The sequence below is a fragment of the Empidonax traillii genome, unplaced genomic scaffold, assembly GCF_003031625.1.
Source record: "Empidonax traillii isolate 1590-97213 ecotype Southwest subspecies unplaced genomic scaffold, ASM303162v1 scaffold123:size1378231, whole genome shotgun sequence".
Taxonomy (NCBI): Eukaryota; Metazoa; Chordata; class Aves; order Passeriformes; family Tyrannidae; genus Empidonax; species Empidonax traillii.
The window spans coordinates 375,429-389,532 of record NW_020955316.1 but is presented as its reverse complement, the minus strand read 5'-3'; the positions used below and the strand labels follow the sequence as shown (position 1 = coordinate 389,532).

Genomic DNA, 14,104 nt, shown 5'->3' with positions numbered 1-14,104 from the left:
CGCGCCGAGGCACCGGCCCCGCCCCGCTCTCCCCAAGGCTGCCCAGAGACGCGGCCGGCCCCGCCCCTCGGCAGCGGAGTCCCCGCCCATGTCCCCGCCCCCTCTCGCAGGCTGCCCGGAGATGGGAGCCGGGCAGGGCGCTGCTCATTGGCCGGCGGTGGGCGGCCCGTCGTGATTGGCCGGCGGCGTCGGCGCTGGGCGGGGCGGGCGCTGCGGATTGGCGGGGCCCGCGGGGGTGTGCGCGGGGGGCGGCGGCGCGGAGCGGGCGCTGGGGCCGCGGCCGGGGATGGGGGCGGCGGGCGGCGCGGGCAGCTGAGCGCGGCGGACACGGAGCGTCCTGCGCCTCCCGTCCCGCCCGGCCTCACCGCCACCATGAACCGCCTCGGCTCCGGGCCGGTGGGCAGCGCCGCCGCCGCTGCCGCCGGGCAGTACCGGGTGTGCGGCAACTGCCGGAAGGTGCCGAGACAGGTACCGGAGGGCGCCCGCTGAGAGGCAGCGGGAGCTGCGGGGGCTGCGGGAGAGGCTTCCAGGAGCGATCGGGGGAGCGGGAGGCGGTGGGACAGAGACTTGGCTGGGGCCGGGGGGGAGGGTGTACACGGACGGCGACAGTGGCGTGAGGAGAAATGGGCCGTAGGGCATCAGTGGGGCGGGGGGATGGAGGAGGGCAGTGGGGGAGCTGGGGGGCAGTGGGCTGGGGGCTCTGCCGGGAGGTGGGTGCCTGCGGAGCGCAGGGTGGGGGGCAGCGGAGGGGCGAGGGGGATGTAGCCCCAGGGGGTGCCAAGGGGTGCCAGGTCGGGACCCCCATCGCCTCCGTCCGCCTCGGGACGGCTGTCACCGGCCCCTGCCCCGGGCTGCCCCCCCACCCCATCCCGGGGGGTTGGAGGGCGCCCAGCCTTTCTGAAGTCTGGAGTTGTGTGGAGGGGGGTGACTTGGAGCCCATCCGCGCTTGGAAAGTTTATTATCCACGTATTTCAACGGTGAAATTCGCCACCGCGACCTGCGTCAAGTGCGGGGGGCTACGAGCTTAGAGCTTTAAAACACATAAAGGCACCGAAGAACCCCCCGCCCCCCAGTCCGCTAAGCCCCATCCATCCCTGCAGTGCCCAGCCGCTTCCCTGCGGACCCCCCGTGCCCCCGGAGGGGTGGGATGGCTGCACCCTCTGCTCCCGACATCTGCCTCACGGAGAGCATTAGTGGAGGTGCTTTTTGTTTGTCCAGTGCAAATGAATTAAAATTGCTGAGCTGTTCAAACGCGTCGAGTCCCCGAGCGCCCAAGATGAACGCGATGCCGGTTTTGGTTTTATTTTAATTCAATCTCTCCCAACACATTTTGCTCCAGGTTGGTTCTTGCAATTGCTAAGAAAGCCTGTAAGTCAATGAGCTCAAATATTTGCGCTCTTTGTCCAAAAAGTGTTTTTCTTCCTCTGTGGGTCAGGCCAAGTGCCAATCAAAGTTGTTTTTCAAGCCTCTCTTCCCTGCAGTAGGACTGCTTTTTTCTTTCTTCCTTTTTTTTTTTTTTTTTTTTTCTGTAAGGGTTTGGTTTTTGGAAAAGGAGGTGTGTATTTAGGGGAGGGGGAGGAGGAACGTTAAAAATCGGTGGAAGAGAGAAGCAGATCTTAAAAATCATGTTTCTTGAATATTTTAATGGAAACAAAATCTTATTAAATGTGCATGCTTGGTATGTGCAGTTATTTTTTCCATAAACTCTTGGATCATATTACAGTTGATACTTGGTGCTCAGCTCTTAGCTCAGCTTGCAAGAAATGTAATGGATCAGAGAAGCAGACATCAGCAGAGTCTGATTTTTAACCATTTCGTTGCAGGATCGAATCCCTTCTTGGCTTTAGCTTGCTGCTGTTACAGCTTTAAGAAAAACAAGTACTTAAAAGAGAGAAGTTCTGCGGGGTTAAAGCCTGAAACAGCTTCAGACTTGACATATGTCTAAAGACATACAAATTAACCGGTGCCAAATATGTCTGTGGAGAAAGCAGGGAGGGAGCTTGCTTTGTTCTGCCAAATAATCAAAATGTTTTGTTGACAAATAAAGTGGTGTTTGGCAGCACTTGTAGATCTAAAATTATATTTAAATTACTGAATTTTTTTTGAAGCTGTAATCCCATCCTGCTGGGTAGGACTTTTTTTATATACCTCTTTAATATCAGTGGGAGGTGGGAGGGGGGTACAGGGCTAGATGGCCCTTTTCTGGTAACAGGAAACTTGTATGGATTTGATTTTTTTTAATTTTTTTTTTATTTTAAAGTAATTTAGGGATGATGGTGAAACATAGGTACCCAGCTGGGTCTGTTGAGGAAGGCAGCTTAGCGCTGTCTTGCTTTGTCTATGGTCATTTCAACCACTCTCATTGCAAAACTGAGGAAAGAATCAAGAAACTGAGTGACAGCCTATAAAAACCTCTTGAAACATAGTTGTTCTGTGCTTTCAGTGGTTGTATTGGGACATTGTTGCATCTGTGTTGTAGGCTGAACAATAAACATAGAAGTACAAAGCTTCTGACTACATCTGTAATTATTTAAAAGTTGGTATAATAAAAATCACTGTAAATGTTAACCTTTTGCACTTCATTGGCAAGCATGCAAGTAGAAAACATGAGGAAAAAAAAAAAAAAAAAAAAAAAAAAAAAAAAAAAAAAAAAAAAAAAAAGAAAAGGCTTGATGGAAGCGAGATGCAAATTTGACCTGAGTCTCAGAGTAATAATCTTCAGATGAGTGCTGCCTCATCTGTTCTTTTGATGGTGTTGGGGTTTTTTTTAATGCTCATGTGATAGCATACTGGAAAAAAATGATTGGCCTTGAAATGTGTTGAATCTCTTCTGCCCTCCTCAGTCTTAAGTCTTTATTTGAAGCCACTTGAACACTCACAGTTTAGGTAGTGCTGTTGTCAAAATTACAAGGAGCAAGGTAAGCTTTCTACTCAGTGGCATGTAATGAAATTTGAAATAATCTCCAAGTTTTTGGATTCTCATGTGTGAAAGTAAGTTTCCCTTTCATCAGGGAAACAGGAAAAGCTGAATGCAGCACTTTAGGTTTCAGCCAATTTCAAACTAATCAAAGTTGTGTTTTATTCTGGAAAGTTCTATCAGGGTAGCACTAAGAGTATTGCTAAGGATTCAAGGGTTAAATTTGCCTATGAAGAAGGTTTTTCATATTAAAAAGATACAATTTCCGGTTGGGTTTATTGTTACAGGACACTTTAGATAACCAGATCTACTTGCAGAACAATTGCTGCTAATCAGAAGGGCTTAGACAGTCATAGATACAAGAGCTACATCATTATTTGATTTAGGGGGGAGGGGGGGAAGTGCTTAAAATGGCATGTGAGTTCTGTTCCTGTGAATTTCCTAGAGGTGGCTGCGAGTTGCTGCCATTGCAGTAACCAGGACAGCTCCAGCTCTTCCATTTGAAAATGCAGTATGTAAGGGAGTTCCTGGGCAGGGGAGAGCTCCTGGGTGTAACCCTGGAGGGGATCTGGAGCCTTATGGGAACCCAAGGTTCTCCTGCCTAAATAAAGTCAATAACCCAAGCAAGTGAGAAGAAAACATATAGGACGGGCTCAGTATTTCTTTGGACAATTAACTGCTTCAGAAAGGCTTTTAGGAATAAGCATAAAGTCTTCGGAGATGGAAAAATCCTGATATGCCAGGAAGTGTAGGAACAGGGAGGGTTTGCCAGCTGTTCCAGCTTAGTTGCAAATTGCAAAGCATGTGAAGTAAAAGGTTCTTTTTCATGTACATACAGGTCGGTAGGACAGAAAAGAAAATAAGTATAAGCATGGTTCCTGGATTAAATATTTGGTTTGTGTTAGATTTCAGTGAAGGAGCTAGAAGGGCAATGGCAAAATGGGTGATGGGGGCATGCAGTTTCAAAAAGGCAAACTGCATTGTTGTCAAGGTGGAAATTAACCTGGCTTAGGTGACCCTCCTGGCTTGAGCCAGTCTCTATGCTGGAGTCCTCATAAAGGTATAAGAAATCTAGCATCTGTTGCTGGCTTTTATAGACCTACCCAATCAGAGTGATCCTGAGTGAGAGGGAGAATACCCATCAATATGATGGAGAAAATTTTCAGTTCTTCTCATCCTCCCATGCCAGTCTCCTTCTTTAGTACAAGTCTCAATACTGTACAAAGGTACTAAAGCAAATATGAAAAAATATATATGACAGGATACCACCAAAAGTAGGTTACGCTAGGCTAATGTAGGGGTCTTTTGTTAATAAGACAGATGCTAGAGTGTCCTGAAAGCTTTGCATGGACTAAAACTAGACTTCTTTCATTAAATATCTAAAGTAACATCAAAGGTTGAACTCATCACTGCAAGTCAGCTCAAATTAAACTCTGGGATTCACTAACACCAAATGTTCTATACACCAAAAGGTTTAACTGGGTTTGAAAAATATTTGGGCAAATTAATAACAGAAAAATTAAATGAGACCTGTAAATATGAAATAGCAGCACCCCTCAGTATAGTTTCTGTATGCTTTCCTGGCTCTTATGCGTCTGCTATTGCCCCCTCGTAGGGACAGGTTACTGGGCAATAGGGACCTTTGATCTGACACATTTTGTATGGTTTTCTGTTCCTGTTAATTACAGTGATTGGGAACTGATGAGAATGATGATGGGCTGTGCTGAAAGGAGAAGTCACTGTGCTGAGAGGAGAATGCCAGGGAGTTTTCAAAGGACTGCTTGAAACTAATCTGCTTTAACCCTGTTTGGATCGCGACGAGAGTGTGACTATTCCTAAAAGACATACACACAGCAGAAGTGGTAAATGTTATTTGTGCAGGGAGAGAGGGACATTTCATGGAAAGCTGGAATACCTTGAGCACTGGCATAGTTAAACTGGTGTGAAATCCAGTAGTGTGAAATGTGAGAATTACAGATTTAGCTGTTTGGTACTCGTAACTTTTAATAAGAGCAGCTCCTTGGAAGGAGCAAGGAGAAGGATGTTGGTGCAGGAGGACCAGCAGCTTACTGTCACCCTGCAGGGCTGTGGTGTGGGATAGCAGGGAAGCTGGGATGGATGGACCTTTATTAAACAGGCACAGAGGTCAGCTGGCTGGGTGCTGGAAGAAACAGAGTACTGGTTTTGTAGAAGGAGACTGAAAGTTTGTTTTTCTAATCCAGCAAAAACAAAAGCTGAGAGGGGTTATGGTCCATGTCTATAAATTCATCTGATGGTGAGAGCCTGTGAGGAGAAACTAGCTCAGGAGTAGATGGAAGTAAAATGGTTATTAATACATTTAGGCTGGAAAATTGAAGTGTCCAGAGATGAGGTTCTGGAAGAGTTTGTTCTGGGTCTGTTGCAGCCAAAAAAAGCACCTACTTTTAAGATAGAAAAATGAGTGAACGTCATTAAATGATGCAGTGCTTACAATAGCACTAGCCTAGGCTCAGGGAGTTGAGGTCATATCCAAAAAAAAAAAAAAAAAAAAAAAAAAAAAAAAAAAAAAAGACACACTTTCATTCACTTTATTGTTCTGTGTGGGTGAGTAAGAAAGTAGCCCAAAAGTGAACCAAAAATAGTTTAATGTCAGGTCTCATAAGCCTGTGTAAGCTAATATATGTGTCACCATGAGTCATGAAGGTGCATGGAGATGCTGTTACCTGTGCTGTAGAAATCAAGAGGCCTTTCAAGGACGTTCCAACTATTTTGAGGGAAGTCAGTCTGGTTCAATCTATTCTGAGCATAGGCAAATCAAAGGTGCTTGGAAAACACCCTGAGTTTTCCACAATGCAGCGTCTTTTTTGTTGTTGAGTTGCATAGTCTAGTTGGCTTTGGAAATCAGACCAATAAGCCTTGGCTGTCACAGAGAATCCTAATTTGTAGAATCAAATGATGTCTTCTGTAGTTTGATGCCTCTTAATAATAGTTTCCTCACAGTACAGTTGTGAGGGGTTGCCTAGATAGCTTTGAATCTCCAAGTGTGCCTTTTCCTAAAGGAGTTCTCAAAATAGTCATGAAAGTCTGTCATGTAAACCTAACTCTGTTTGCATTGGTTCTAATTTTAGCAACATTCTCTTGTGTAAAACATGGTGTCTGCCTTCATTGTTTGTGTCTTTGAGTCCCCTGGAGCACTGGTGAAACATGGTGAAACCAGCTTGGGTCACTCCTTCAACTACTCCTGTCTGCACAGCTGCAGAGAGAAGATGGGTCTTTTAGGATTCAAAAATGTAAAGATATAAACCAAGAGCAACAAATCCAACCTTTTAGGGCAGTTAAAATTGGCAGCAACAGGCCCCTCACTCATAATTCATTCTTACTTTTTCTTGAAAGATTTTGTTGAAAAAAAACAACCAACCAAGAACAGGACTATTTCCTGTGAAAAAAATGCAGTGAAAATCCAGAGTTGACCTGTTTATCTCTTTCTTCATGCTCTCAAGTGTTTCAGTAGTTTGTATCTTTTCAGAATCTGACCTTTTTAAATAATTTTCTCCCACCTCCTGTGTGATTATTGTCTTTGTGTCGTGGAATCGAAGCGCAGTATTTGCTCTTTGCACACGGGGTCCTGAGAGTTCCTTGGTTCTTTGATTTTTGCCTTAAAAGCTAGTGTAAAGAAATTTCCTTGTGTCTTCCTAGTCTTACAGACTGAAAATGAGATAGCAGAAGTATTAAATTTTCATTAGACCTGTAATGAGAGTGTCATGAGTCAAATGAACCTCTGGTGAAGGACGCTGTTATGCAATGAAAAGCTGTAAGAGGTGGCCTTGTAGGAACCACATTCATTTAGAATAGTCACTTTTATTAAAAAAAAAAACCAAACAAACAAACAGAAGCATAAAGTCTTCTCTGAATTACAGGGAAGGAATGGAGGTGAGAAAGTAAAGAAAGTGGGGAGGAGGATTTTCTTCAAAAGACACTTTGAGGTTTAGTGTTGGGGAGTGGGTTATTCAAGAGTAGAGGTTGTCCTCTGCTAAAATTTACTTCTGCTGGTAGGATTGGAGTGTTGCATTAGCCAAATCGGCTGTGGTTTGGAGATGTGGACTCTGTGAACATTTGCTTTAAATTTATGCATATTACTTAATTAGGGCTTCAAATCTCACATCTCTTTAAATGGCAGTGTTTTGAAATCTGAAAAACATAATATGGTTCATTAAGCATCCTTAGTTTTTTCTCTCTCCCACATTGGCAAGGGAGCTGCTAATACTCATTTAGTTCTCTAATACTCATTTAGTTCTTTATTTGAACCTCTTTTTCCTGGCTAGGGAGATTTGAGTGAGAGAAGATAGTGGTATATTTCTCCCCTAGCTGTCCGTAGCTAGGTGAGTTGGTCTGGAGATTTTATTATCAGATTTCCATTTGCAGGGCTGGAGAATAAGGAGGGATCTCAAGCATGGTTTGCATGGCCAGGCTGAATACTGGCTTTTGTGTAAGTAGGTCAGGATAGACTAGGGGGAAATGGGGCATTTTTAGTAGAAAAGAAATTTGTATTGTCAGGAGGGAGACCTCAGTTAATGAGAAATTGCACCTCGTCGGCTTTGGAAAAACCTGCATGAAAATAATTTATGCTGTTTAATTTCTCTGTTCTTTGCAGGTGTTCCTGTTTGTATGCAGAGGCCCTTCCCATTGTTGTCTCTGCAGCCCAGCCTGGTAGTCTTTAAGTAGAAGCTATAGGGAACATCATGCAGACGAGTCAAATATCTTGTGAAATGCCATTACAGGGAGGTAGGGATACTCTTCACAAACAATTTTTTTTCTGACTGTTTGCCTATCAGTCAGTCCATGAAATGCATTCACAATAGTTCAAGACATTTTATGGGGTTCTTGGTATGCCATCCTGGGCAAACGAGTGTTACTGATAATAGGGGAGGCCATGATCAAGGTGTATTAATTTAAAATGTCTCTCTTAACCACTAGTTGCAGACTTTTATTACAGGATGCTTCTTGCGTATCAGACATTAGATAACTATCTGTTGGGGCAAAATACTGGTGTAGATGGTATTTAATTAATTAATTAATATTACATGTTTATGAAGCTGAGAAACTATTTTGTTCTTGTTACAGACCATATGAACTATTGATTTATTGAAATATCTTCATTCTCATATCTTATTTAAATTGTAAGGTGTTTTGAAGCATGGGCTTTTTTCTTCTAGGGCATAATCCATGCCAAGGGACTTAAATCAGGGACTTAAGTTAGGGCTGATCAGGATATAAGTGATGGTGCTCAATGTAAGAGATAGAAGTCAGTGCTCTTAATGTAGCAAGATATCATGAATCTTTCCTGAATGTCCCTGGTTACCCAAGTTAGGGTAAGATAAATAAACAGATACAACCTCCTGATTAAACACCTTTTTTTGTTGTTGTTGTTGTTAATGACTCTCATATTTCTTTAAAGGTAAGCATCTTGTTTTGTTAGACCAACAGTGGATTTCTAGTGGATTCCAAGCTAGTGAACTTGGTAATAGTGTGAGGCTGTAAGAGTCCCTTTCCTCAGGGGATCAGGTGGGAAAAATTAATAATGGAGTGGACTATGAAGTGTTTCTAACCTCATGTGTTCTGAGTAGACTGGAACAGTCTGCATCACACAAGAATATTGTGTGGTCAGTGTGTGGATCACCCTTTGGATTGTGGTTTAAGTCTTCCAACATCTACAAATGTTAGGTTAACATGTATGGAAGCCAGGAGAAATCACATTCTTGAGAATTCTTTGGAGCCATAGGTCTCTGTTATCTCTTCAATTGCAAAATATGTTTGGAAGCAAAGTAAAAGGTCACTTGAAAATCAGGTTTCCATCTATTCAGAATGAGCAATAAAATCATAAATACAGTCAATATGTCTCAATTGCTGCACTTTAAAATCAAAATGTGTAATTTGTATCTGTTTTAAAGCTTATTAAATTCAAACTTAGTTTTGACATGAAACTAGAGAGAATTGTAAATTCTTTTAGAGTCATTTGACACTATAAAGGATCAATTAAATTGTTCCTTAGAAGGGAGGAATGGTTGCAAGAATGACTCCTCACTTAACATTTTCAAATTCAGTATTCATGCTTCTGAGCAGATCCACATAATCTCAGTAAAACAGAGATATGTTGGTGACAGTGAAGAAGTACTAGCTGTCTCGGTGTAACCCATTCTTAGAGCAATACAGAGCTGGTTACTCATATTCATCTTTTATCTGTCTCTGGGCAGTTTATTATTGCACTGGATTTGCTCTGGCTGATGCTAACAAAACAATTGACAGCCTGCATATAGTCTCTCCTCTGTATGGATTGCGCAGTTAAAAATTATTAGATAAGGCCTTATCTTAACAGTGTTGAACCTAATTTAATAGCATGTGCTTGCAAATATGTTGAATATCTCCTGCTTTAGCATGTGGTGAAGGGAATATGGTTACATTATTGTCTAAATGTATCTGGAGGGGTTTTGGACATATGGTTCTAAATCTGTTTTAAAGTAATTATGCCTATTAACTAAAAAAATAAAAAATATTCCCTCTGAGTTGATTGACATTCCTCTCTCTAAAGCACTCTCATTGCTGATTAGAGGTGTGGAAATAGTAATTTGTTCTAGCATTTAGAAATTTGATTAGACCTCTAATGAAATGGAGCGCCTACACGCTGTCTAAATATTCTACCTGACACCAGTTGGATGTCATCCAGCATGGAAGAACACTTGAAATGTTGCTCTACTACAATATGTTTTGTGTCTTGAAGTCAACCAGCCTGCATGCAAATACTCACTGGCTGTTCAGCAGGCAGAGCAAACCTTGACCCTTCCTGGAAATCAGCATCAAGATTTGATTATTCCAGTGAGCACTTACCGCGATAACTGGCTTAGGGTTAGAAAATTAAGGCAACTGTTTACGGGGAAGCACCCAGGCTTCTAACTCTGTAAACTGGACTTCAAAGTGGCTGTGCACATCCGTTACACACAGTTTGTGTATATGAGGTGGGAACATTGCTGAAGCTCACAATTTGTCACTCTTGTGATCTGGTAATAAGGCAACAACAACACACTATAAATAAAATCTTAAAGCACCACATCTCTCCCTGTTATGAGCTGGTTCTTTTCCTTCCAAAGGCTGACTGAAACACCCACTGGGTGCAGTGGCAGCTGTTTGAGCACCCATGTTAAGTCCTCTTTCATTCATTTGCAGACATTTTCACTCCAGATCGCTACTGCTGGGAGACTCTAAATCAGGACTCTGTTAGTATCCTGTGGTGGAAAATCCCTGTCCCTAGTGGTAGGAGACATATTAAAACACTTGAGAGACACTAGAGGTGCATGATGTTCATGAGTCAACAGTTCATTTTGACTGATTAGCTTTTCCCTCTGAAATTCAGAAGACAGGCTCTAATGCATCTGCACTAGAATCAGACATAGCCTTCTGTGTTCTTCCTTTTGTTTTGAGTTTTTTTTCATTTTGTTTCTCCACCATATTTCGTATTTCTACATTTTGCAGTCTCCACATTTAAACAAATGCAGTAGTAGGGTTGAACCTGAAAAACTCCCAACTAGTTTATGCCATATTAATGCTTCAGAAAGTATTTTCATCTTCTGTTCCCTCCAGAAAACCCAAACAAAATGTTCAATTACATTCATACCTCAAGTTTTGTGTTACTGGATGAGGCAGTAACATCAGTGATCATTCAGGTAGAATCTGCTTTGAAATAAGTGACTTTTATTCCAGCAATTTAAAACTTGTCTTGCTTCTATGCTGGTGCTTCACAGGTAGTTAGGAGGAAAGGTGTGTTGGTTGAAAAGGTCAACTTAACGTAATTAAAGGTTGAAGGAGCCTGCAGCCAGCATTGTAGTTCTTCAGGGGAGATGGAGCTTGGTGGTTGTTCCACCTGAGCAGAGGATAAGTGGAAAAGAGAGCAGGCTGCACCCACGGAGGGTATGATGGAACGGTCTTTCATACATGGCTTAGTAAAGCAAAAGGGGAATGGAGGTGTAAGGAAGGTCTCCCTCCATGCCCCTGCTCTTTAGGCCACTTATGCAAAAGGTATTAGATAAAGGTGTAGTTACTTGACCTATTTATCCAACAGAAACTTGTCGTACAAGCAAAAGCAGTTTGACTATCCAGTGCTGTTGCTGTTTTGTATGGGACACTCCTTTGGGTTAAGCTGCACTTCATGAATACACAGAGGCAGCATTCAGCCCTCCAACATGATTAATTTGTCTTGTTTGAGAAGGTAGGTCTATGGTGTTGGTTCTTATTTCACAGAAAAGTTGGAATAATCATTGCACGGACTAACCTTTGTCTGTACAGAGCTAAGCTGGTTGCAAGTATAGGCTGTGAACTTGCTGTGATGAAAAGGGCTCAGTTTGAGTTTGGTGACTTCATGAGAAGGAAGGGCAAGTAAACTGGAGTGCAGTGGAGGACCTCATTAGGCAGTGCAGGTTATTCCTCTTCCATAGCTACAGAAGTCTTTATTCAGACAGGGTATAAAATAAGTGGATTTATTATTTCTGTAGTACTTGCTGGTACTTTTTTTGTAGAGTTGTTAATTCACCAGAATATAGCAAAAGCCCTCTTAGTAAAAGTGTAGGCAATAATCTGAGGAGATGGTAACACCTGTCAGCTCTGAGGTTGGAGGTAAATCTGAAATTCCGTCAGTTTTTTGGTCTGAGTGGCTGGAGAGAGCAGGAATAGCTCATCTGTCTCTGGACAAGTTTCTGTATTTACATGCAATAAATCTTCTCTAACAGTTATGAGTCTTCATTTTTGAAAATTTGTACCTTAGGTCTTCGCTGCCACCAGCTCAGCTACATTAAGTCAGGATGTTTTAGAGATTGCATCTCACCAGTGACTCACTCTGCTAAGATGTCGCTTAAGATGCAAAATGTTCTTTAAAAGAAAAAAAAAAAAAAGAAGAAGAAAGAGGAAGAAACTGCCAGACTGCAAGTAGTCTTACCGTGATTCCAGCAAGTCAGTGGCTTGTGAATGTGCTACAGAAATGAAGCTGTTCCTCAATCTGTCTCTTGCCCAGACCTCTCCCAGACTAATCAAATATAAAACAGTTAGTGTGTCAGCTCCTTGCTCACTGTACAGCAGTCTCCAGCCTTTGCAAACAAGACTCCTTGCAGAAGTAATTTTCTATAATTGGTGACCGGTTTAGGATTTCCTATCAGATGAAGAATCAAAATGGCTCACCCATGGTTTTCCATTTGTGGCCCTAGCACCTATACAATTTTTCTGGAATTCTTTCAAGGAGACTGTGTAAGAAGACTTACTTCAGTAAACTCAGAGGCATGGTGTGGATGCCATCTCCTTCTGAAAAATGCTTACAAGTCAACTAATCAAAAGAGGTTTAAACTCCTGGCTTAGACAGCAAGGCGCTAGCTCTTGGAAATTGTACCTTTAGGCTAAAGGTAAAGCGTGTTAGTCAGGGAGATTTAATTTTTCGTTTGGCACATTCTTTCTGTTTGAGTCATCGACCAAGGAAAGATGGCAAAAAAAGGTGCTTCTCTTAAAGCAGGAGGACATTGCTCCTTTTGGATGTCCGGGAGGACTATCCCTTTCCAGGCAGAGCTAGGAGAACAGCATCAGCATTCCTTACATTATTTGAACTATAGCAAAAATGGTCAGTGGTCATCAGTTGTACACGAGCATTTGTCCAAGAAACTTGTGCCAAAGGTGCTTCTCATTTTCTTTTAAAAGTTTTTCAGTGGATTAACTTAAAATTTAAGGAGCATTGACCCCAAATTTTGTTTGCTATAAATTAGAAACCTTATATCAGCTTCATGTTTTAATATTTTGATGTTGTCTTGAATGTTAACATGAACAGCTTAGCTAAAGTTTTTCATGATGGGGTAGTGTAGCCAATATGGGCTTATTTTCTTCCGGTTAGATACCATCCATCTAAACAAACATCACTAACTCAGTTGAGTAGAAAGGGTTTGTAAGTATATTGTCTTCATGTTTTAATGCTATGGATTTTTTTTTCTTCACCTTTTTCAGATCTAAATTGATGGAACGTCTGATAAGGTGCATTCAGAAAAGGGGAAGAATAACACTTGCTTCCTAAAACCAGTGCTAGTAAAGAATTGAAGTGTAATGTTGTAAAGATTCTGAAGTAAATCATACGATACCACCTTGTGTTGAACAGGCAGTGTAGGAATTTGCTCACCCACTCACTAAGGAGCTCCATAACATGTGCTGCATCTTCTAGACTGGATTAGAACAATGCTTATTTCTATAATGATCCAGTTTAGCTAAAATGTATCCTTGTTTGGGGGATGCCAATTCCTATCTCTGTTAGAAAATAGGTTCCGTTTTAAAATAGGATTTATAGAGTAAGTAGTATTGTCGAACCAATCTGATGCAGATATATGACAGCATTAGGGCAGATATAGCAGGTCAGGTTGAAACTCAGTGTCCTGTCTCTGACAATGCCCAAGGGAAGATACTGAAGGAAGGGGACACAAAATGGAGCAGTTTGTCATGACACTCCCACAGCACCGTCTCCCAGTCTCCCAGGTATCTGCAACTTCTAAACTTCCAGAGCTAGAGGTGATTTCTCCATATTTAATAAACATTCTTGTAATTCTCTTCCATGAACTTGAACACTTTTAAACACGCTGACTTCAGGTGTCTGCAGCATCTTATAGCAAGGATTTTCACAGCTTAGTTGCGGATAGTGGAAAAGGTTAAGTACCTCTGCTTGAGCTTGTCACCTGCTGGTTGGTTCCTAATCCTTTTATTGGAGGTGGTAAAAGCACACTATGCATGGACTGTGACAGCCAGGAGGCAATCAATTAAAATTTCTTGACATGCTTTTGACAGCAAGCTCAGCAGTTCAGAGTTGCTTTCCAAGACTGAAGCTAGTGCCTTTCACAATCCTGTGTGAAAGAGATGGCAGAAAAGTAGCTGGGGGAGCTTTAGTACTGAGGGGAGCATATTCCCCTCCTTACTCTCTATGACAGGATTTGGTTTTCTGAATTTTGGCAAGTCACTTCCATGACACTTACGATAGTTCCTGCACACAGATTTAAAATAACTGCTATGATCATTTTGTACATAAAATGTGTGGGAAAAACAGTTTGAAAACCCATGCTAGTGCCATTTGCTTGACTTTCTTATGTCTCAGAATAGAATTTGGTTGTACATAGTAGTTGGTAAGTGAAAGGTGCTTGAGAGGAT

The 14,104-nt window shown here is 42.2% G+C and overlaps 1 protein-coding gene across 2 annotated transcripts in view; it reads left to right on the top strand.

The window, feature by feature from the left end:
* Positions 1 to 333: 333 nt before the first annotated feature.
* Positions 334 to 14,104, top strand: part of SESN3 (sestrin 3) — a 41,235-nt gene continuing 27,464 nt past the window's right edge. Inside the window, exon 1 of one of the 2 annotated variants that reach the window (XM_027883289.1) lies at positions 334 to 468. In XM_027883289.1, the coding sequence (XP_027739090.1) occupies positions 373 to 468 (96 nt within the window). In that variant the 5' untranslated portion in view covers positions 334 to 372. The remainder of the gene's footprint in view (positions 469 to 14,104) is intronic. The other variant, XM_027883290.1, reaches the window with a different exon arrangement.